The sequence below is a fragment of the Leucopleurus acutus genome, assembly GCF_964270905.1.
Source record: "Leucopleurus acutus genome assembly, chromosome: 14".
In the NCBI taxonomy this organism is placed as follows: Eukaryota; Metazoa; Chordata; class Mammalia; order Artiodactyla; family Delphinidae; genus Leucopleurus; species Leucopleurus acutus.
Genome location: NC_139156.1, coordinates 49,355,084 through 49,380,497, shown reverse-complemented (window position 1 = coordinate 49,380,497; position 25,414 = coordinate 49,355,084). Strand labels below are relative to the sequence as shown.

General features: G+C 48.0%; 1 protein-coding gene across 1 annotated transcript in view; it reads right to left on the bottom strand.

Annotated features, from left to right (window-relative positions):
• Positions 1–25,414, bottom strand: part of GRID1 (glutamate ionotropic receptor delta type subunit 1) — a gene marked incomplete at both ends in the record, with an annotated part of 684,346 nt that overhangs the window by 10,170 nt on the left and 648,762 nt on the right. The window contains 2 exons of the mRNA XM_082854220.1: positions 8,880–9,120; positions 15,945–16,111. Of these exons, the coding sequence (XP_082710346.1) occupies positions 8,880–9,120; positions 15,945–16,111 (408 nt within the window). The remainder of the gene's footprint in view (positions 1–8,879; positions 9,121–15,944; positions 16,112–25,414) is intronic.

The window sequence follows — 25,414 nt, the reverse complement described above, 5'->3', positions numbered from 1 at the left end:
TATTTTTTTCTTGCCTCCAATTAAGGACAAATGAATCAGTTCCAAGAAGGGCTGCAAAGGTGTGCAGTGGGTCTCATCTTCCACTGAGATTATTCATTAGCCTGTAACCTTTCCTCATCGGGACACAGAGAAAATGTCCATACCCATTGAACAAACTTTCCAAGGAGACCTTCCTACTCCAAATGGCAGTCAAGAAACCCATCCTCTCCACACCAGTGGGACCTCATTCTATTCAAAATCTATTACTGCTGGTCGATCCAACACAAAATCAAACCTGGGAAAAAGAGGATGCCATCATGAGCTTCCTACATTGGTTGTTTAACTGCACAAGAAAATGAGTAGAACTAAGCCAAATACCTCCTTATCCTCTCTGAAAAACACATGCAGCCCATTTCTGAGTCTCCCAATATGTCCCATTAGGTGTCTGTTTAGGGGGCCAGAGCTGAAGTGCAGAGGATTGGAAAAAACCACCTTCTTTGGAAACTCTGGAAACACTGTCTTCTTGGATCAGATTGAGCACACATCAAGTCATTTCTGGTGGCCCCCTGTCCAAGGAAATAGGAGGCAGACATAATCCACCTCCTCAAGGAAAGAGGCAGGAGTGATTTGAATAATTATCTATATTTTAGACAAAATGGGGCATTCTATTATGTTATGCAAATTCAAATAATGGACTTTTTTATATACACTACATCAGTTTACATCCTCATTATATCAAGGTTTCAGTGTTCAACCAGGTAATGACAGCTGTGGAAAGAGACTTGGAAGCTTGCTGCTGCATTCATTAATTTACTGTAAGTAACTGACCTAGTTATACAGCCCTGAATATGACATAAAATTCATTGATGGCATTTATCCATGAATCCGGCTGAATTCCAGTTCTGTGTTTGTTACCTCATATTAAACATGACAAAATATGCACCAACACAGGTTACTGTAGACCCTCTCCCAGCTATTGTCTTGCAGAGAGATAAAGTTCTGTAACTGAGCCTCTGTTCACCAACATGGAAATAAAACACTGTACTGGAAAACGGTAATTAACTAAACTATCATCTTTGCAACAGTGGGTTCCAGGTGGGACTCATTAGAACTGACTTTGTTTGGAGTCCATTGGCTCCTACTTTAAGTTAGGCAGGAACAAAATGGAATGAGGGACTTCCCACATGACTGGGATGGCTGTAGCAGGTGATCTTCTATTACCGCAGACCAACCACGTAGTAAATAAGACCCAGCTGGCTGGGAGAAACACCATAAACATGATCTTCTAAAGTGTTGCTCCAAAGAATTGCTCCAACCCAAAGGGCTGGGCTGGGGATCTGAGAGTAACAGCCGGGTATGAGCAAAGAAGCTGAACTTTAAGCCAATGAAGTGGTCTCAGGGGATGAGATGGGCAGTATTTCAGAACGTTAGAGAAAGAGTCCTGATGAGCTTATTTGCAGATTTTGTAGGGGCAGACAAGGAAAGGAGGGAGCTAACAGACACCTCCCATCATACGTGGTAGCAGCAGGTACACACGGGGTGGAGAGACTTGCTCACGGTTACACAATTCTATGGTAAGTGGAGCACCAGGATGAGCCCGTGTTTACCCGGTTCCAAAACCTGAGTTCTTTTCCACTCATTTTCCCCTTGGCATGATGGTGTAGACCACTGGTTTTCATCCTTGACAGGACAGCAGAAGGACATGGGGAGCTTCTAGAAATTACAGTTGTCCAGATCTGCCTAATATGACCCTTTGGGGAATGGAGCCCAAGCATCTGTATTTCTAAAAAGCTCCAGAATGAATCACCTCTGATGTGCAGCCAGAATTGAAAGCCATTGATCCAGCTGCAATAGTTCCACAGCAATTTAACATTAATAACATTTTCTTTATAGGATCCTAGACTGGTTCATTCATTCGATAAACACTTTCGAGCTCCTACTACCAGAAGAGCTAATGTTCTTCGTGAAGCATCCATCTTGGTCCCTGGCACACAGAAGGTGCTCAATAGTTTGTATTCATCACCCCTTAATAAGAGGTCCCACCGTTCCAGAAACTGAGCAAAGTGATAGGAATGCAGAGGTGGAGAAGAGCCAACAGACTCAAAGCAGAGATAGGCAGGTAAACCATTAGTGGCAATTTGGAATCCCACCCAACACTCAATCCTGAGTGTTTACACAGGGAGGTAAGAAGGCCTGTGGAGATGGGCAAGGGAGGTTTTACAGAGCAGGGTGACGTCTGAGCTGGTTTTGAGCTACACGCTGCTGTACGGTAAGTGTTCAGTGCCTTCTTACTGAAAGGCTGTGAGTGAAGGGCTGAAACACACACTCACTGTCTTTACCCTCTTTCCCAGGGATCTGATATCAGCAGTGTAGCCATTGGGCCAGGATCCATTTTCAGCAGAAGCTCTGAACCCCTCTGGTTAGGACTAACCCTAATCCTAACCCCTCTGCGGTTCAGAGGATGTAAATGCCTACCTAGGAGCCAGGATCCTGGCTCAGGGAAAGGATCACTGGTCTACACTCTTCATCCGCAAACCATCTGGAAAGGCTAAGTAGGAACCCCTGCTCCTGCACACTCCTGATGTAAGGCCCAGTGGCAGACACATCATTCCTCTCCCAGTTCTGCCACTGCTATTTCTGAGTCCCATTTCTCCAGGGATAGGGATACCTTCCTCAAATGTTGTTGAAGAGAATCAGGAGGGTTAAGAAGATAACATGGGAACCTGAGAATCATGTGGGGGCCTTGGAAAAACAAAAAAAGGCCCAGGTTCAGCTCTGAATCCATGGGGTGGGGCTTGGGAATCCATACTTCTAACAGTGCTGCAGAGGCAGATTCCAGGCCTGGTTTGGGAAGGCTTCTTTTTTTTTTTTTTTTTTTTTTTGCCATACGCGGGCCTCTCACTGTTGTGGCCTCTCCCGTTGCGGGGCACAGGCTCCAGACGTGCAGGCTCAGCGGCCATGGCTCATGGGCCTAGCCGCTCCGTGGCATGTGGGATCTTCCCGGACCGGGGCACGAACCTCTATCCCCTGCATCAGCAGGTGGACTCTCAACCACTGCACCACCAGGGAAGCCCCTTGGGAAGGCTTCTTAATCTCTCCCCATCTGAGAAGCAACAACAGTGGTGGTGGTGATGACTATGACAATGACCAGACCAGCTGCCACGTTGTGAGCTGGCCTATGGAGAGGCCCATGTGCAAAGATGTCAATGATGGCCTCTGGCAAACAGCCAGTGAGGACATGAGGCCTTCAGCCCAATGGCCCATAAGGAAATGAATCCTGACCACAAAAACAACCATGTGAGTGAGCTTGGAAGTGGATCCGTCAGCAGTATAGCCTTCAGATGAGACCCCAACCCTGGTCAATAACTTGATTACATCCTTGTGAGAGACCTTGAGACAGAAGACCCAGCTAAGCTATGCTTCCATTTCTGACCCAAACTCTGAAATAATAAATATTTTACGTTTTAAGAAAAGAAAAGAAGATAACATGTAGTTTTCCTGGCACAGAGAAGGTTCCCTAAGATGTGACTCCTCTTCCTGCAGCCCTTTCTGCCCATCACAAGGTCCTTGGGAGGGAGCAGCCCCTTGGCCACCATTCAACAAAACCGTTCCCATGGGTCAGCTGCTACTTAAGGCAATTTACACACCATCCCTTGTTGAACCTCAGAGTGACACTGTGGGGTTAGCATAAATGAAGAGGGCAAAGGTGCAGGAGAGAAAGTCTCTACATGGAGTTGAAGAAGCACTGGAGGATGGAGGCAGGGAAAGGTGTACATTTGAGGGGAGTGTCCTTAGCAACAAATCTCCAATGGAGCACAGGAGTGTGTTGTGGGCATTTGCAGACAGAAGCTGGACCCCTGGCCAGAAAAGAGGGGCTTGGCTGCTGCTTCACCCCTGCTGCCTGGCCACCCCGGCCTCTGTCAGCCCCTGACAGAGGAAGCAGAGACTGGGGGAGGGCAGGCAAGGCAGGAAGCAACAAGAATTCCAAGCTCCCAGCCTAGTGACAAATGATTCATCCCTCACTTCTCATGTCATCTCCCACTTGTGCAGTTCTCATCTTTATTTCATGAATATTTTATTCTCAGAGCAACGGCTCCACTTTCCCCATAAATCTAGAGGGTGGCTCTTTATTGCAACTGCGGAGCGGGATGCACTCACCTGCATTGGTTAATTACATAATCGTCTGATTCCTTAGAAAAAATATGACCTCAAATCCACGTGAATATTAAGAGGTTGAATGCACATTACTACTCTTCCCGAAGTAGGTGTCTAAACTCTTGACGATGTCGCAGCATAAGCTGTTAAATACGACTTAGGACTCCACCCAAAGACAGGTTTCTGGCTCTTAAGAAATACGGCCAATGCCCCAAAATGAAGCATTCTCAGCTCAAGCAGACACTCTCACCTAATTGCAAACGCTGCTCCATAAAATACAGGCAACCAGTAATACAAAGCGGTTCTGGATTAAATACCATCATTATTTGTCAAAGGTTTTCAATATATGCTTCTAAAATCTGTTGTTTCAACCCCTTTCCTGGCTCCTATTCCCTATGTGATGAGGTATAAACCCCTTGGTCTGGCATCTAAGCCCTTCAGAGCAAGTCCCTGCTTTGCACTCCAGCTTCCTCTACTCCCATCTCCTTGCTGATGCCCCAGAGTTCCAGGAGGTGTGATGACTTTGTCTGCCCTGTGCTGGTCACCCTGCCCCAAAGCAAGCTCCAATCTCCTCCAGCTCGAGGATTAGTACCAATCCTTCAACACTCAGTTCCAACAAGCCCAAGCCCCAGGAACCCTTCACTAACCAGTATCCCTACCCTCTGTGACCCAACCATGCCCTGGCTGGGCTGGGTGCCCCTGAGCCCTTGATGGAAACTGTGGCTCATTCCAGGGTGGCCCTGATCAACGGATGACGGAGACTGCTTGGCTGACCTCTCTGCCATGTCTGCCCTCTCTGCCATGTCTGCCCATGTAGAGCTAAGCCGCCTAAAGCCAGGAACTATGTCCTTACAGGGATACTTACTAAAGAAATGAGGAAAGGAAGGGAGAAATTTCATTTGAAAAGCAGAAACCTATAAAAACAGGAGAAAGATGGTACAGTTCTTCCTTTTACCATGTAACACCCAAAATGGCTGGAGGAAAGGCAGCTACTGTGTTTTATTCAACCCACCTCTACATCAACTCTCATTCCTATCCAGAAGCATGCTGGCATCCCCGGGCAGAAAGTTCCACATTTTCTAAGCAGGAATACTGTATTTCATTCTCTTGTGCCTGAGATCCTGGGCTTATGTAGAAGCCAGAAAGGAAGCTAGGAGGCTTTCCAGGCAAGAACGGAGCTGTTCCTCTCAGGGAGGTCATCCCTTGGTCTCCTGGTCTTTCTCTCCTTTTGCCTCTGTCTTCTATGCCTCTCCAGTGATCCCGCTGCCGCCACCTCTCTCTCTCACACACACAGCCCCTTTGAAAATTCATTCTGGGCTGTCCAGGCTGGATCTGGCACTAGATACTGAACCAGGGGATGTGAAGAGACAGTGACTAGAAGCAACAAGGATGGACTCACAAGGGACATTCTGGGTCTAAGCCTGTGTCGTCTGGTCTCCACACTGCTCACAGCAGCCCAGAATGATGCCTCCATGACAGTGCAATGCTCACCCAGCTGGAAACGCTGTCCTCCTCCCCTAATCAAAGGGACATTTGTATAGAGGGACATTTGCTGTAAACTTCATTGAAGATTTTCCAGTAGCAAAAGAAGCTTGGCAATCATGAGAAAGAAAAACAGAGCTGGAGGAATCAGGCTCCCTGACTTCAGACTATACTACAAAGCTACAGTAATGAAGACAGTATGGTACTGGCACAAAAACAGAAATATAGATCAAAGGAACAGGATAGAAGGCCCAGAGATAAACCCAAGCACATATGGTCACCTTATCTTTGATAAAGGAGGGAAGAATATACAGTGTAGAAAAGACACCCTCTTCAATAAGTGGTGCTGGGAAAACTGGACAGCTACATGTAAAAGAATGAAATTAGAACACTCCCTAATACCATACACAAAAATAAACTCAAAATGGATTAAAGACCCAAATGTAAAGCCAGACACCATCAAACTCTTAGAGGAAAACAGGCAGAACACTCTATGACATAAATCACAGCAAGACCCACCTCCTAGAGAAATGGAAATAAAAACAAAAATAAACAAATGGGACCTAATGAAACTTCAAAGCTTTTGCACAGCAAAGGAAACCATAAACAAGACCAAAAGACAACCCTCAGAATGGGAGAAAATATTTGCAAATGAAACAACTGACAAAGGATTAATCTCCAAAACATACAAGCAACTCATGCAGCTCAATATCAAAAAAACAAACAACCCAATACAAAAATGGGCAGAAGACCTAAATAGACATTTCTCCAAAGAAGATATACAGACTGCCAACAAACACATGAAAGAATGCTCAACATCATTAATCATTAGAGAAATGCAAATCAAAACTACAATGAGATATCATCTCACACCAGTCAGAATGGCCATCATCAAAAAATCTAGAAACAATAAATGCTGGAGAGGGTGTGGAGAAAAGGGAACCTTCTTGCACTGTTGATGGGAATGTAAATTGATACAACCACTATGGAGAACAGTATGGAGATTCCTTAAAAAACTACAAATAGAACTACCATACGACCCAGCAATCCCACTACTGGGCATACACCCTGAGAAAACCATAATTCAAGAAGAGTCATGTACCAAAATGTTCATTGCAGCTCTATTTACAATAGCCAGGACATGGAAGCAAACTAAGTGTCCATCGACAGATGAATGGATAAAGAAGATGTGGCACACATATACAATGGAATATTACTCAACCATAAAAAGGAACGAAACTGAGTTATTTGTAGTGAGGTGGATGGACCTAGAGACTGTCATACAGAGTGAAGTAAGTCAGAGAAAAACAAATATCGTATATTGACACACATATGTGGAATCTAAAAAAAAAAAAAGAAAATAAAAGTAAATGGTCAGAAGAACCCAGGAGCAAGACGTGAATAAAGACGCAGACCAACTAGAGAATGGACTTGAGGATACGGGGAGGGGGAAGGGTAAGCTGTGACAAAGTGAGAGAGTGGCATGGACATATATACACTACCAAATGTAAAATAGATAGCTAGTAGGAAGCAGCCGCATATCACAGGGAGATCAGCTCGGTGCTTTATGACTGCCTGGAGGGGTGGTATAGGGAAGGTGGGAGGGAGGGAGATGCAAGGGGGAAGAGATATGGGGACATATGTATATGTACAACTGATTCACTTTGTTATAAAGCAGAAACTAACACACCATTGTAAAGCAATTATACTCCAATAAAGATGTTAAAAAAAAATAAAAAGAAGCTTGGGACAGGACCATTAACTGTTCCTGTCAGTGGGTTTTCCTCAAATCTCTTCCTTCCTCCTCTCATATGGCCCAGAGGTGACAGGAGACCCCTGAGTCTGTGGGAGACTCCGGCCTTGCATGGCCTTACATGAAGGTATGCAGATAGCATGAGAGGAAGATGGAGGTCCTCAGAACATTTCAGACATGCTGAGTCAAACAGCAAGCTCTTTCCAGCAAAATCTAAGCGTGATGACAGAGAGCTCACTGCCTGGTGTGAATGGAGGGTCTGTCCTCACTCCCAGTCATGTCAGGCGCTCTGTTACAGACTGATGTATGGGGCTGTGGTCAGCCAGCCTTTCTAGGCTGCAGAGATGTTGGCCATGGTGATGCTGCCTCTTTGAATGCTGGTTCTGGTTACTTTAGTGCTTCTTGTTTGAAATTTACCGTTTGTATCAACATAATCTTTTTTTTTTTTTGCGGTACACGGGCCTCTCACCGTTGTGGCCTCTCCCGTTGCGGAGCACAGGCTCCGGACGCACAGGCCCAGCAGCCGTGGCCCACGGGCCCAGCCGCTCCGCGGCATGTGGGATCTTCCCGGACCAGGGCACGAACCCGCGTCCCCTGCATTGGCAGGCGGACTCCCAACCACTGCACCACCAGGGAAGCCCTATCAACATAATCTTTAAGTGGAGCTATGATTCACGAATTAGCTGAGGTATATGTATCAGGTAGTGACAGCCCTACAGTGGAGTGGCTGGGCTTGTGCTACAGTGCCTGTGTGCAGGTTTCGACCAGGAGAGCATCATTACCAAATGACGCTCCTCGCCACCCTTCCCTACAGGCACTGGCTCCAGGAGAACTTCATGAAGACTCTACAGACAAGAAAAAAAAAATCGATCTTGAAGATGAGCAAAACCCAAAGAGCAGGAAGTGTGGAGGGCAGAATCAGCTTGTAGTTGGTACCCACGGGGAAGGACATGTGCCCAGAACCTAGAGTCAGAACAGAGCCCGAGTGGTCCCTGTGCTGGGTGTGCCTGGAGGGACGTGGGCAAGGCTGGGCCCTGCAAGGAGGAGGAAGAGAGGGAGAATGGATGATGAGGGGCAGGGGCCGGTCCTCCCTCCCAGGCTGGGAAAGCAGGGCCCATGACCCTTGATGAACCAAAGAGAACCAGGAAGGAATGCGGTTTCCTCTCTTACCCTACAGCTGGTCTCTCCAGGTCAGGGTGGAGGCACATGGGCGGGGCAGGGTAGGGAAGGCGCTGTTCATGCTGCACCCGCTCTATAGATAAATACACGACTTTAGTGGCCATTGCTGGCGCCTTGGCACTTGCTCAAGCGTGAAAACATTCCTTACATTTGTTATCTGGCTTTCAAGGCAAAATGAAACAATGATACCATCCCCCCTATAAAACACTGCTGTCTCCAGACAAGTGGCGTGAGTAAATACTAACTGGAAGAAAACCGCCCACCGAGTGGCCCAGTGGGACTCTCCTGCCTCTAGGCTGCAAAAAGGAGAAGTAGGGCCCAGGGCACGGACCTCTTTGGGGGTCTCCTGGTGGCACCGGTTGCTGTTCCACCATAACTCCAGGGCGGCCACCAGGCAGGCGAGGAGGAGGCCAATGGCCAAGATGCAGAAGACCCCGGCGAAGCTGTGCAGCTTGAGGGACTTGCCATCCGCCTGGGCGCTGGCATGGCTGGTAAGGTCGCAGCGGCCCGTGTGCGGCCACCACTTCTGCTTGAGCACATCCAGGTCCCCAGTGTCCTGAAGCTCCAGGATCCTGCAAGATACAATCCACATGAGCCACAGCCCTGGCCTCACTGACACAGCCATGGGGGCCCTGGCCCCTTCCCCGCCACGTCGGCCCCTCCACAGACAATGCTGAACCATCATAGCGGCTCTCTGCCTCAGCTTTTCCCCCCCAATCCATTCTCCACTCTGCAGGCAAAGCACCCTTCTCAAAACACTCCTCAGATTTTGTCACTTTCCTCCTCAAAGCCTTGATGTCCTCTCCCACCCTGTCCCACTGCCCATGGATGAAGTCCAACAGCAAAGTACATAAGGACCCTTGACATGGGATCCTGGGGCAAGCTCTGAGGATAAAATCAGGAAATACAGAAATGCACGATGCAATCACTCAAACTGTGGACCCACAGAAAGGTTTTCTTTCAAACGTCAATAACTATATCCTAAGTCTCTCCCACTAGGATTCATCAAACCATTCATTCATTCATTGATTTGAGGAGCATCTGCATTGTGCCAAGTATGATGTTCAACACTGCTGCAAGTATGGTCCAGAGCATGGGTCCCCAGCCCCTGGGCCATGGACCAGTAGTGGTCTGTGGCCTGTTAGGAACCCAGCCCCACAGCTGGAGGTTAGTGGCGGGTGAGTGCGTGAAGCTTCATCTGTATTTACAGCCGCTCCCCATCGCTCGCATTACCGCCTGAGCTCCGCCTCCTGTCAGCATTATGGTGAGTCATGTAATTATTTCATTATATATTACAATGTAATAATAATAGAAATAAAGTGCACAATAAGTAATGCGCTTGAATCATCCCGAAACCATCCCCGCCGACCCTGGTCCATGGAAAACTTGTCTTCCATGAAACTGGTCCCTGATGCCAAAAAGATTGGGGAAGTGCTGGTCTAGAGATACTTACCCGGACACTGAAACAATTAGAGCAATCACCGTGGAGTCAGAAGCTGTGATCAATACAACGAAATGAAAGTAGAAGCGCTAAGAAAGGCACCCATTGGGAGGGTGGCCTGGACTGGAGGGTGAGGGGAGACCTCATCAAGGAGGTGAAAGGTAAGCATAAAATAGCTCACAGGGGTTTAGCATACCTGTGTGCCAGGAAATCGCCTAAGTGCTTGACAGTGTTTAACTCTCATGTCAACTCTTTGGAAAGGCTACTTCCATGGTCCCATTTTTAAAGAGAAGGATATTGAGGCACAGAGAGGTGACATATCTTGCCAAGGTCATTTTGTGGTTGGCAAGGACGGCATTCCACAGGGAAGAGGAAGAGCCTTCCTGAGACTAGAACCATGGTTGGAAGTCTTGTCTAGGGTGAGTGTATGAGAAGCTAAAATGTGGCAAGTGAGGCTGTAGACGGTGGGTGAGGAGGAGGATGTGAGTTGAAGTGAATGAAACAGGCAGAGCCAAGAATGTGGGCTCTGAGAAGGTATGAGGGGAGCCTGGCGTTTATCCTGCTCACAGAGGTGGGGCAACGCCCCCGGCCCCCGTATTCCCCAGGTCGGTGTCTGGATGGCAGTTGTCCTTTGTTGTAGTATTTCATGGACTCTTTCTATAATCCAGGGGTCTGGACAGGGAGCCCGTGGTAGCTGGCAGCCCCCGGGCTCCTCACACCGAAGCTTTTTTATTTGTGGAGGCCGGACACTTTTGGCCTGGTCCATGGTCATCTGTTCAGGTGACAACACCCTCGGTGGCCTCTCTGAGCCCTCTGGGTATGCACAGTTCAAGAGCAGTGGTTCTTGATGGTCAGGAGAAGCTCATGGCCAACTGGCCACTTGAGCAGACTCTGCCCTGGACCTGAATTGCAGGCCAGCTGTGACCACAGGCTGAAGCTGAGCTCAGTTAACAATCATGGGCTGTGACTGTGGAGAGGGAGGGAGACAGCCCAGAGGGGGTGCCCTGCCCTGTCAGCATCTAGGGGCCAGCGTAGTGTGGCATCTCGCCGGCTGGGTACAGCCTGGCTCTGTGCAAAGAATCTGCACCAATCCCAGCTGGGTGTCCTCGGACAAGTGACTCGCCCCTACTAAGCTTGGCTTCCTCGTCATTGCAAGATTGACCCACGATCACCGCGAGCTGCGTAGATCCTTTGGATCTCCGTGGCTTCCCCTGAGCAAGCACAGTGGCCGGCACAACTTGGGCCATCAAGGGATATTTGTTGCATCGATAATGTACGAATGTATGAACGGAATCATGAAAACTAACCTGAACTAAAGTGGCTGTGGTGAGATAATGTCGGCTAAGTGGCCAGGGCACAAGTCAGCACAAGAGACTTAGAATTCAGCTTGGTCATTGGGATAAAGGCATGATTTACACAGGCATTTGGGGTCGTACTTGGTATGCCACAGGTCTCTTCTGTGGCACATGCCATGATTAATTGGGCAGCTGCAGGGTCCCACTACCTCCAAGTGGCTCTGGACGTGTTAGGGAAGCTGCATGTCTGTACGTCCACTGGCTCATGCTGAGTGGCCGTTACGTACGTGTCTACTGGCAGTTCCGAGTAGGCTGGGCCTCCTGGCAGTTACGGGAAGCCCAGGGCTAGGTATGCAGGACCTCAGGGCCTTCAAGAGGACTCGTGGTTGGGCTACTGGCTCACCATGGAGAAGCAGCAGAGTTTTTAATTTATTGCCACAGATTCTGCTCTGATGGACACCAGTCAAACCCAGACTCTGCCATCACACTAGCCATGTTAGGAAACCTCTCAACTTTAGCTTTTGTATCACTAAAATCGGAGATCATAACAAAAGTGAGAAAGGCTGGGACCTGGGACCCTTTACCGGAGTGCTTGCACTTGTACCTGGACAAATGTCTGCTGCAGCAACAGAACACAAAGAAACTGTAACGGACTGAAAATAACTGCATGCATGTGCAGTCGGGGCCATTATGAAAAGTAAGATGCAAAAGGGCCACAAACCAACTGCTGCTTCTAAGTTTCAGGGAGCAAAAGCAGGGTACTGCACACGATCCCTGCACACAGCACCCCCACGGGGGTGGGCAGACCACCTAAGCCAGCCCTCCAGCCAGACCCAGCCATCCGCCCCCACCCTTACCCCATTTAAGGTACAAGCTTGCCCCCCTCCCCACCCTTGGGGAGTGAGCAAGGGACCTTTGTCTTGTTTTTGCTCCCTCCTGCTATAGCACGAGTCCCAGTAAAGCCTTGCCTGAATTCCTTGTCTGGCCTCTTATCAACTTCTGTTGATTCAAGAGTCCAAGGACCCAGGTCGGAAACAAAAGCACCTACCTCACAGAATTATCACAAGCAGATGAAAAGCGGGAACACGTGGGACCCCTCAGCTCAAGAGCTAGCAAGCAAGAAGAGCTCCATAAAGCTGGTCAGTATAGCACCACCCTCTGGCGCCACACTGGCCAGCAGCCCTAGCCATCCAATGTTGACACAAGCTGCCTTTTATTGAGGACACAGTAAGGACTGACCACTTTACATTGTTTCAATCCTCACAGTAGCCTGCAAAGTAGCTCTTATGTTTACAGATGGAAGACCTGAGGCTCAGAAGCTAGATGGCTTGCCACCAGTTACAATTAGCAAGTGGCGTAGCTGCTCTTCAGGGCTGGGTCACGCTGACCCGGGAGGCCATGCTCTCTCCAGAACACCAAGCTGCTAAGTGCAGTCAGCCTCCTCTCTGAGAGTCACCTCCAGCCTAGGGGATGGTGAGACTCCAACAGGAGCGGGGCCAGAGGGCCGGATTCCCACTCTTGTGCTCATTAACTGCAGGAGGCTTCATTTTGCTGACGCTTCCCTTCTTCCTGCTCCTTGTAATTGTATGCATGTTTATGCCCAATATTATTCCAGGAAGACTGTAAGGCAATTTACAGGAAAACACAGAATAAAATAAAAACAAACAAGCCAATCCAAAAGAAAATTTAAATATGTAAGCAACAGAGGGAAGATAAAACAAGTCATGGGCACAAAATGACTCCTGGAACGAGGCTAAACTAATGCACACCATAATAATCTCTACTCCTGCTTATGAGTAAGCCAGAATGATAATAGCCAGTTGTTCTATTTTCCAGACAGATATAATTGCAGGTGCTTTCCTTTAGTCAACAGTCGTGGAGGCTGCTACATAGTAGGTGCTCTATAAATGGCTATTAAGTTGCTAAACATTTGCTGAATGCCTACTCTGCATGCCATGGTCCATAAAAGGGCTATGGCACTCAACCGCAGTCCCCCACACACACACGTAAGTTGTAGCCTAAAGACCCAGTCCTCTGCCAAAACAAGGGAACATATCTGTATTCAAGGAAATAACTTGAGTCCCTGGGACTCAGGGAAGGAAGGCTACAGCAGTTCCAGATAAGACTGGGATCTGCTATTTACATAGGATTCTTTTTCTGTCAATGGCATGGGGCATTGCTTCCTGGACCTGCCCCCTTCCTCCTCTCAGGCATGACCCAGTTAGGGGCAGCCCACAGTTCTGCATGCATCATATAATGGAGCCTCTTAAAGAACCGTTGGCGGCAGAAAGTTGGAAACCTGAAGCCTTGAGTGTTCCCCCCAAGTAGGTACCCACGTGTCCAGGCAGGGGAGGTGGGGACGCTTCCAGCCCAGGAAAGGCTAAAACATAGACACCAATGACAATACTTCAGGAGGCCAGCACAGCCTACCAAGGACATTTACTTACAGTCCTAGAGCATGTGGCCTTCTGATGAAAGCAAAGGGTAATTAATCACTTCCCGCCAGAATGACACAGAAACTGGACTAGCCACTTTCAATCATGTTTGTTGAAAGATCCAGCCAAGAACCAGGCTCTCTCCTCTCTCCAGTGCGTCAGTGTTCACTTCAGCAGACTTTCAGGGGATCTCTGAGCAGTTGGAGTGCACGGGGACCCTAAGCTTTCCACACTGGGGACCCTGTGCTTCTGTGAGCACTGCGTTGGGGCACATTAGCTGTCTTGGTGGTGCTGATGCTGCTGCGTTGGTCCCACAAGCTCCCTTACCATCTGTTACCAACCTGGGAGAGAGGTGCTCACAGGCTGATGGCCTGGGGAATGCCCTGAGCATCCTGTCTCAGAAAACCAAGTAGGGTCAACCTCAAGAACACCACTGTCTTATATACCCTGGAGAGAAGCCATCCCTTCTTCATGCCTTTAATCCCAGCAATTGATAAATAAATCACTACTCCTCCTTCTCTTGTGTCATCCATCTCTGCTCCAGGGAGCAAAGGGAGGCACGGCATGTACACTTGATTAAATTCTACAGAAAACCCCAAAGCCTCATTGAACTTAATTAGTTCTACCCCTTTTCCCAGTTTTGCAAACAAGCTACTGAATGAATGGGCTGCAGGCCCTCCTCCTAGGCCTCTCCCTGATGGGGTTTAGGCTCAGGTGCTCGTGATCAGAAGAGCCCAGTCAACATCTGGGAGGTGGGAGGTGGGAGGTGGGAGGGCTCAGAGATCCGATAGCAACATGGGCACAGCACTGGGGCTCAGGGGACCTGCCTTCTCCTCTCAACTCTGCCAGTAGCTGGCTGAGCTGCCCTCAGCGCACATTACCCTCTCTGAGCTTCAGGATGTGAAACGAATGATCTTTAACAATTCTCACCCCTCCAGGTGGATGCTCCTCAGTGCTGGAAAACATGTGTTCATCAGGTAGCAGGGCGCTGCCCCTAAGCCTCAGTGCCATGCCGGCCTTTTCACCTGGCCGCTTCTGCCACAGTTTGGATTCTGGTGGACCAAGGCAGAGCTCTAGTTCTGCTCCTTCACCCACCAGGATGTCACCCCACAGACATGTGTGAGTGGTGGGCTTAGACATCACTGGGGACACGAGCCCCTGTTAGCAGGCTGGCTGCTGGGAAAAGGCCACTGAGCTCACCCATGCTGTTCACCTCCATCCTCTCTGTGAGGCCAGGTAACCTGGTCAAGGGCTAAGGTAAGTTCCTGTGGGGAAGCGAGAAATGGGGGTGGGATCATGAGAGATTATCTTTGTCAAGGAGGCCGACCAGGTGTCCAGACTGAGCACTTGGAAACTCAGTCATGCCCAGGAGTCCAGAGAAGATCAAGTTCAAAGGATGGACGTGTACCAGAAAATCACCTGGGAAGCTAAAGAGGCCAATGCAAACTAGACACACATATTCATTTCTGGTGGACAGGGTCCATGTGTCTTTGCTTAGGCCAGAACACTCCTGTCTACACAGTGTTTCCCCCCACTCTCCCCCAACACGCCCCATTGCTAGTATCAATTACCAGGAGCTGATCCGGAAAAGATGGGGAGGTGGGCAGTGAGGGCCAGGTCCCTGTCCTGCCCCAGCAGACAGCATCTGCTCCCTCAGCCCCTGTGCAGGTGAATATGGAGTCAATCTGCTTCTCTGGCCCCAGTTTTTCACGTCTCCACACTGACTCTTTCCACCCTGCATTTATCTTAAGAAGTTATTATTGGGCCCTTCCCAGATCCAGTTAATCTTTCATTTAATTTTAAATTACTAGGCCCATCTGGCTAACTCCTACTCTACCTTCAGGCCTCAGGTGCCACCTCCTCTGGGAAGTCCTCCCTGGTCTTCTGGGTCTGGTCAGATGCCCTTCTTTGAACTCCTCCACCCCCAGAATATCCTCTCTTTCTCACTGACTGCCCTGTGCTGACATCGCCTACTCACATCACAGCTCCCACTGAGACTATGCAGCTTCATGGGAAGGTTACACATACTTCCTCTTTTTTATCCCAGGACCTGGCACAGGACTAGTTGGGGACAGGGGTGGAGAGCAGCATGTACTGGTACATAGTCGGCACTGAGGAAAACGTGATGAATAAACAAGTTTGTGTTGGCTCTCATCTCCCGAAGGCTGGTTAAACCCCAACTGGAGCATGGCGGCTGCCAGCGTGTTCTGACTGACCGAGCCTACCTCTGAGAGAAGAGGTCCCTGTAGGGGCTGCCGTGCTGCAGGGCGATCCCATAGCCCTTGCTGCTAACGCTGTTGCCAGTGACAGTCACGGAGCAGTCGTCATCTGTCAGGGCTGCGTACTCCACCACGGCCACATCCCACAGAAAGGCGTAGTTCCCCTTCTTTGCCTGAAACACCAAAATCACCATGAAGTCAGGCAGACCTGGCCTCCCGTATTATTTTCGAGCAGTGAGGCCTCTCAGTGGTGGGATTTGAGGGACCCTTCTAAGCGGTCCTCCTGCCCAACGAGCCGGCACAGCACGCTCTCCTATTTTCTGGTCTGCAGGTTCCACCCCTGGTTGATGCCACTCACTGTGGTTAGACAGAGAAGGATGTGATGATGCCTCTAGGAGGCCCCAGTGCTGCGCATCTCACAGAGAGGTGGGCAAGGTGAGCTGTACGTGGCCTCTGAGCTAGCTTCCTGGTCACAGTGCCATGGACCTGTTTCTCAGAGTAGTGAGCTCACCTTGGAGAGTGCAGAAAGTCTGACCTCAGGGAATTGAGATTTTCTGACCGGAGACTTAGGGGGATGCATGATAGTATCCATTTAATATTTCTACTTAGAACTTGACCGAGCCCTGCTTAAGGCGAACATGGGAGACGGCCCTAGGATCAGTGCCCCTGAGTGGCTGCGACTTAATATCTAAGTCATGAACTTGCTACGCCTGGGGAAGAAGCCATTAAGGACAGGGTCCTGACTGTTATGGTGCCAAGCCAGGATTCTGCCACTTCCCTTTCACTGCCCACACAAGAGTGTGCACACACAAACACACACGCACATACATAAGCATACACACATTTATATGCACACAGATATATATGCATACATGTGCATAAACACACGCACATGCATCTACATGGAGGAGGCTTCTGGTGTCAGTGTTTCTATAGCCATGCAATGGTGGCAAATTGTTCCATCTGAATTTGCCTGTGGCCACAGCTGAAGTCCCACTCCATCACACCCACCCATAGCAGACATTCAGTTCTATCCTGAGCCATAATCCTGACTTGGCCTGGAGTTTAGGCACTCACAAGTAATGTGAGCTGCTTATATTTTTGGAAGAAGATGCAAACTAGACATTGTCACTTGGCCAGCTTAAAATAGAGCATGATGTTCTTAATGCAGCCAAGAGCCTGGTTTTAATTCTCTAGTGAACATACAGACACCTCATGCTTTCTTCTCTCCTACCACAGCTCACACTAGATGCTGGAGGACCCCAGCCTGGGGCAGTGGCAGGGCTGAAACATCACAGGTAACAACAGGCCAAGCTGGCAAGCTACAAGCTTTGTGGCACTGTCAGCAGGGGTGTTATTCCCTTCTCCTGCCTTTATTCAGTTGTCTTTGTGTCCACTGAGAATCTCCGGAGAATGCCATAGCTGCTTAGGTGAAGCTCATCACGATATTGCTTCTTTTGGGACCCTAGGTGCCCGTGGGCCAAGCTGGCTTATTTTCTCATCAGGAGTTTTCCATCCGAAGGCTTTGTGGGTGGAGCATGGCCTCCCCCTGCCAGGAATAGACTGCTCCTAGCCATTCACACAATTTTACCCGACGATCTTGTAAGAAATGACATAGACCATACCACCCATTGATATTCACCTCGGGAACAATCCAAATATTACCTCAGAGCCTCTTTCCTTGCCCAAGTCAATTTCAGGAGTCCCTAAAGGGCTTTGACCCAGGTTGCAAAATTACACTCATCCCTCTCCCTCCACATGGGAGGATAACAGTTTTGAAATTTTCTCCTGCTGGCAAACACGTTTTCTCATGAAAAGATATAAATTTTCCACCTCTTAGTAACCGAGTTTCTCAGCAAAATGTTGACTTATGACCTAATATTTGGCTTCTGTCCGACTCTGGAGCATTTCATACCCGTGCTTGTAATTCAACATGACAATCAGACATTGTTATTTGCACAATTTCAAAAGGGCATGTCATGTTGAAGAAAGAATTAAGATCAAGTTCGTTCCTACGTTTCAAGTGATGTTCCAAGAAGGAGAAAGAAATAAGCTGGCCCGCCTCGAGTGGAAACCGGCTCTGACAAAAGCCTGGCATGGCCACTTAACGGGGCACTTGGATCCGTCAAGCCACAGGCATCTGTGGCTCCAGCTTGGGCTAAGTGACAGGTGAGCACAGATCCATGAAGGAAGCTGCATTTATAGTCCCGCTGCCTAAGCTGAGAAGGCAGAAAACATATGGAAGGCATGCTGGCGATGTCTCAGGTGCAAATCCCTGCTAACCAGGAAGGCAGTCAGGAAAAGAGGAGAAAATAGAAGTTCTCCTTCTTGAGCTGCTGAACGACCCCAGACACTCAGTCTCCCTATTTGTAAACAGGGACTACATTTACTACCATAGTTCTTATGTCTGCTTCAAGAAGCATGTGGCTGGTCCCTAATCTACCTGACGATGCCAGAACAGGGAAGACCTGGAGAGGCTGGCTGATGCGCCACCTCTTACATGTGGGCTAACTCAGAAACTGCAGCTGCAATGGAGCTCTAGCCTTATAAAATACTTCCCATCCCCAACAACCCTTCCTCACTTCCTCAGCATCCCACGGCTTCCTGGGTCCTCTTCTCTTAGCCTCATGCTGAGTAAAATGCACCACCCTGGGCTTCCCAAGTTCATCAGTTTCCAGCACAACTTCCTGGACCTTACAGGTGTCTCCCCAATCTTCCTGGTATGTCGCAGCCCCTGTATGAGACAGAAAGCTTCTTAGGTAGGACCATATTCTCAGGAACACTTCGGATGCCAGTATCAGAAGCCCAAACATGCCATCCACCATGGCTATACCCCCTCTATATAGACCCTCTTCTCGATCCAGGCAGAATGAACGCCCCATAACCTCCCCACAGTTATAACTCTTCCTTATGGGATCAGAACCGATTTTCCATGCAGCCCCTAATAATTATGTGTCCACCTTCTTATTCTGTGCTGCTTATCCAAAAGTTCTGGCTTCTCCATATGCGGGGGATGCCAGATACATCAAAATTCTGCCTCCAAGAGATTCAAGAATTTCCTCTCTTTCTCTCCCCTCCTGTCATAGGCTCATCCTCTGCCTTTCTTGAGTCTGAGCATCTCTCCCATTCTGCTCTTGGTTCAGCTCCTTCCTCTGTAGCTCAGCCTCTTGCCTCATCTCTACTTCCATTGAGAAGGCATCTCTACGCCTCTCCCTCTACCCTCCACCCCCTCAACTCTATGCCAGAGATCTCGCACACTTTGGGACATCTGTCATTTCCTATTTATATTAACTACTTCTTTTTGCTGAGGATTGTTTTCCAGTCTCTTGGGAAGACAGACTATTGGCAGGAATCTAGCCTCTTCTCAACTGTGTGCCACTGGCTGCTCCTCACAGAGAAAGAAGGGTGAACCAGACACCTTCCTGCAGGAAACTGGGAACGCTTTGGCTAAATGGCACAACAGAGCTCTAGAGTGGCTACTTTGCCAGTGTTCATACCAACTCATCCCTTCTTATGTCTCCCAGTCCTGTCCTTTCCCTACTTCCCAGGGGGCTGAGGGGAGTTAAGGAGGATGTTACGTGAGATCAGAAGCAATAGGCAGTGAGCTGTTTACAAATAGATGATTGACGTTTATTTCATAAAGTCTAAAAGATGAAAGCGGTACCATAGATTTGTGTTCTGCGTTAAAACAAAACAAGAACAAATACTGGACTTCACCTCTTTAATGAGTTAAATTACCTTGATCTGGCTGGCCCATTTATAATATTAAATGTATTCCTAACTTCTAATCATTGACTTATTATGCATCAATGTCTTGGAATGCGGCTGTTGGAAAGTTAGGCTGGAGACAAGGCTGGTAGATTCAGCCAAGCCTTCCCCAAGCCTTTGGCTCTATGCAGAAGGCTCTATGCAGAAGGTGGGCACAGCGACCCAGGGAGCCCTTCAGAGCTGGCTCTGGAGTCCTGGGACACCAGCCCAAGATACTTCCAGGAGCTATGAAGGCATTTTTAGCTCATCTAAGACAGTGGAGGTTTGACAGTTAACATAGTCTAGGAATATAATTTCCTACTTCCACAGTTTGTTTGTTTTTAATTGGTCATATCCAGTGTTAGTGAGGTTGTGACGAAGTGGGTGTGATCCTTCGTGGCCACAGCCATCAGAGAATGACACAACATTTCGGAAAGTAACACGGCATCCATAACATGAATGTCTAAAACTGCTCCTACCCTTTGCCCTAGCAAATTAGGAATTTAACCTAAAAAGTAAACCAAACGTATCTATGTATCTTAATGACGTGACAGGCATTTTAAATCTAATGTTGACTATAAAGTAAGCATGGGACAGTTTAAATATTTAATTTAGGGAAATAATTTAATAAATTATGGTTCACTAATACGATATGGTTTTATGCAACTGATAGTAATTATAAAGACTATGCAGAAACATAGAAATGTATATATACATATTATATGTACATATACACACATAGAAATATATACATATTATATATGTAAATTAGTAGAAAACAATGGGATGGATACACTATTATTACTGTTCTGTATATATGTGAAATGTAATACGCCAAAAGATGAACGGGAATATTACATAATGGAGTGGGATTAGTGACGATTCTTAGGACAAGTTGATTAAAATATTTTCTTTCATCTTGTTACACAATCTATGCTATCACACACTACATAGGTACCAGATCCGATCTCTGTACCAGATTCAATCTCCGTTGCCTTGTGTGCTCTTGGCTCCTAAAGGCGCTTTTGCCCATCAACAGAGCACAAAGGTCTGTCAGAGCTCTCCGGTTTCCCAGGGCACTGGCTCCCTGACACTATTCAAACACCTGGGAAAGTCTCCCTTACATCCCTGGCCTGCATCTAAACATGTGGCTTCATTTCACTCTCTCCTTTTCCTTAAAAAAAAAAAAAAGAAAGAAAAGGCATTTGGTTCACACATAAAAGAAGAGATGTGAGGACCTTGGGGAAAGGAGGAAAGAACAGCTTTGACATCACATAAAATGTCATAGAAAATGTCCAGTTGGCATCTCAGGATGCCAGGACAGCAGCAGGTAGACAGACCACTCCTAGTTTGTCTCCCAGGAAGCATCTTCGCAAACAGAATCCAAGCCCATACCTGAAGTCCACTTCCTCCCAAGTCCACCCACATGCTGGTGCACTGCTACAAATGGAAAGGGATTGAGACCACGGGGCTGTCTGACCCCAGTGCTTAGAGCAGCCTCCCTAACATTTGGGGGAACATGATTAGCCTACTTTGCTAGAGGAAGGCTGGGCACCATAAAGAGTCACAAGTGAGCTGGGATATTGGATGGCTCATCGCCGTTGCTCCACACTGGTAATAAAATGAGATTGCATTGCCCTTCACTGCACCACTAACATGGCCCTTCCCAGAACACACTTGGAGCACAAACCTTCCAAGACAACAGCCTTGGAGGCAAGAACTTCATAATGCTGTTCTACTCCATCCTAACTGATTTTGGAAAGGGACAAGCAACCACTCTATCCCCCCAAACAAGAATGCAGGTACTATAAACATCAAACACAAATACTATCAGAAAAGAAGTGCTAAAGGAAATCAGGTGTCTGCATTGCCAGGTACAGGGTAGGTGTGAAGTACCTGCTGGATGCTGGGTTGTCAGATACACGATTCCTTTTCTATCCATGGTATAATTCTGAGGGGCTGAACATTAATCCCATTTTACAGATGAAGAAACTGAGACTCAGAAAAATAAAGTGACTTGTCCCAAATAAACCCAGATGGTGAGTAGTGGAGCCATGTCAACCTGGAGAAAGACAGTCATTGCCATTCCCATGGGTTCTATCACCAACAGCATTCCCCTGGGAAGTGCTCAGAGGGTAAGGGCACCATAGCAGTTTCCCCAGCCCTCCCTTCATGAGTCCAAGCATGGCAGAGGGGAGAGCATAGGTTTCTTTGGCTCCAGTGACTGTCATCCTCCAGCTTTACAGAGGTGGTTCGTGGAACAGCTGAAATGCGGGGAGAGGGAAGACACAGGGGCCTGCGCTGTCTGTGGATGGGGATGTTAGGGTATCAGGGACACCTTGGAAACCTGATGCAGCCTCATGGGCATTAACCATCCAGTGACACGCTCATTGTCTCTCCTTGCATCCACCCTTCACCCCAACAAAGCAGAGCTCAGCATCCCAAATCTTAGCTCCTACGCTCATGTTCACAAAATCGCCACACATCACCACAGGCGTCCTGAATCCTGGCTACAGTGATACATTATTATGCGCTACGCCAAATCGAAAGATGCAACCGTAAGACCCAGACTATCTATGGAGAAAAGGACAATTCTACAGTCTGCTGGCAGGAATGTGTGCTGGCACGATATTTCTGGAATGGTAATTTGGTGGGGAGAATCAAATGCTTTTAAAATGTGCGTATGTAGCAGTTCTACCCTTAGGAATTCATTCTAAGGAATTATTCCCTTTCAGAGAAGATGTTTGTACAAAGATTCTCAGGGCAATATTGTTTAAACTAGCAAGAATTGGAAACCATCTAAATGCTTGACAATTGAGAATCAGCTAGGTAAATGATGTATTAGATGATGGAATATTATGTTACCGCTACTATGGTGTTTCAAAAGAGCATTCCCTGCTAAGGGAAACAACTGTCCGTGATGAAGAAGAGCCAGCCTGGGTTCTGGACTCCAACCGTACAGATACGAATCCCAACTTCACTGCTTGCTGGCTGTGTAAGTGCCGACAAGATGCTTAACATCTCTGAACCTCAGTTCCCCTGGATGTAAAATGGTCCATACTTCAGAGAGTTCTGATGACGATTAAATCCCTCAGTAAATGTAACATGCTTAGGGTTTTGCCTGGCATGTGGTGAGCACTAAATAAATGACAACCAGTATTATATTGTTTAGTGAAAAAGAACCTGTTACAAGAGAGTATTTACATTGTGATATCTTTTTAAAATTATTATGCAAGAACTTTATGAAGAATCAAAACCAAGTACCAAATACTATCTTTGGGTGATGCCATCATGGGTGACTCCTGCTGGTTTCTTTCAGTCTCCTGTGTCCCCATGTTTTCTGCAACTCAGCAAGCATTTCTTCTGTGACTGCAGCTGCCCAAGAGGGTAGTTTCAGTGATTCAGCCTCCTTCACAGAGCACAGTGTAGTGAATAGAGCAGGATTCTGAATGAAGACAGACACACTGTCGCATTCCAGCTCTCTGGTGAACCTATAGACTTGCGGCTTGAAATGAACCTATATAGACTTGGGGCTTGAGGATGAAATTACGGGACACAATGCACTGTGCCTGGCACACAGTGAGGACCCAACACAAGTTCCTTCTTCTCTGTCTGGCATTCCCCAGCTCAATTCAGAAGATCAATACCTCAGCTGTCATTGAAAGAACTTTCCTCCCACCCACTCCCCTACCAACCATTCCTCCACCTTGACCAAGTCAGCAACATGCTGTGTGTGTGGGGCGTGTGTGTGTGAGTGTGTGTACGTGTGTGCCCATGAGGATGTGTGTGCATGAATGTATGCATGTGTGGAAGTGTGTGTGTGTGCACGTGTGAGTGTGAGTGTGCCACCACATCCCCCAGGGAAGCAGAAGAGAGGTGAACTCAGGTACGAAGCACCTGGAGACCACACGAGGTTCAGGAAAAGGAGACCTTCAGCTGGAAAGAAGGAGCCTATATCTCTTCGGTCCCTCAGAACAGTAGAAAGAGACCTCCAAAATGATGTGAAAATGTAAGGCAGACAATCAACAGGACCCTCGGAAGTGTTCACATGGCCTCCTCAGGAGGCTGTAAGGAAACCTGCCAAGCGAGGAGCGAAAGAGAATGACCCTTCACCTGGATCAGCCCCTGGACCAGCACAAGCAAGCAAAGCCAGGGGGGCTCAGTGGGAGGGGGGACGGCAGCTGGGCTCTCCCACGGTTAGTGCAACAGCTGCTTTCCTGAAGCGTCCACAGGGTACAAAAACATCTGGTAGGGGGATGTCGTGTGTGTGTGTGTGTGTGTGTGTGTGTATGGTCACGAGCACAGGCCTGAGCCCTGAAGTTTTGTCATGGTCGTTGGTCCCAGGGAGGTCACCCATTACCTGGGCAAGAGGACAGAGATGATAGAGACACCCCAAGGCTACAGCAGCAGAGAACAGTTCCTGACGGCCAGGCAGTAGGTCTGCAAAACTATTTCTGCAAATGATTACCTGCCCTATATCCTGGTACTCCTGTGTCCCAGAGGAACAGAGTCAACAGTGAGAAGCAGAGCAAGTGGTATAGAGTGGCAATTAGTTTTCAGGCCACCAATGCCATTACCTTCTCTTTGATTCCTTAATTTCCTTTACAGAATGTTCAACTTCATTTCATAGAAAGTATGGCATGGTATGTGGGTGAGAGCAAGGGCCTGGAGGCGGGGAGACCAGGTCTTCCCCTAGTGTCCTTAGCCAGCCACCTGAACCCTCTGAGCCTGAGTAACCTCTTCTAGAAGACAGGAGTAGCGAGCCCCGCCCACCGCTTAGGCTTATCACAGGAAGTGACAACACGGAAAGTGTCTGATGCATTGAAGGAACTCAATAAGATACTATCCTTATGATCATGATAATCATCACCGGCATCATCCTTATAGCTTTAAGTTCAGATCCTAATTGAAATGCAGTTGCCTTGGGGTAAATAACACTTGAAATTGTCCTCAGTCATCCAGCCTGGTAATTCAGAAAGTCTGTTAGACGGGGTCATAGTCTTGGCCCAGTTACTGACTCACTACTGATTAGTAGAAATGGAAGATGAGCGCAGACAGTTCTTAAGATCTTCTCCAGCTTTAACATCCTCCAAGTTTATAATATAGACCAGTTGTTCTCAAAGAATGTTCCCTAGACCAGCAGCCTCAGCATCACTGGAGAAATATAAATTCTCAGGCTCTATTCCAGACCCAGTGAAAAGAAGACCCTGGGAGTGGAGCCCAGCAATCTGTCTTAATAATCTCTCCAGGTGCCCCTGATGTGTGCTAAAGTTGGGATTCAATGATAGAGACCTCTCTGTCCATGAATTTCTGATCTCCTCTTCAGAGTAGGTTTAGGAAGGAAAAGAGTATTATGGCTCTAGGATCTTGAGTTGGGGCAGCAAATGGAGGAGGAAATAGCATAGGGTTGAGACCAGGGCTATTGAAAACAACCATTAAAGGAAAGTCACACTTTACATCTTCTTCCTGAATGTCACTCTACTTGGTGCTTTCCCATCCATTCTCCTAATACAAAGTTCAGGCTGAACTTCCACAGTACAAACTGTGTCCATTTTCCAAGGAAATGGAGACGCAAAAAGGACTTTGCCCAAGACACCAGAAGCAGCTATTCCATCAGAGCTTGAATGTCTCCCCAGGTCTCCTTGACTGCAAATGGCCTTTCCTTCTCCCACATCAAAAGTTCAACATCAGTAGCCCCGAAGAGCCACACGGAGCTCCCTGAGCAGCTG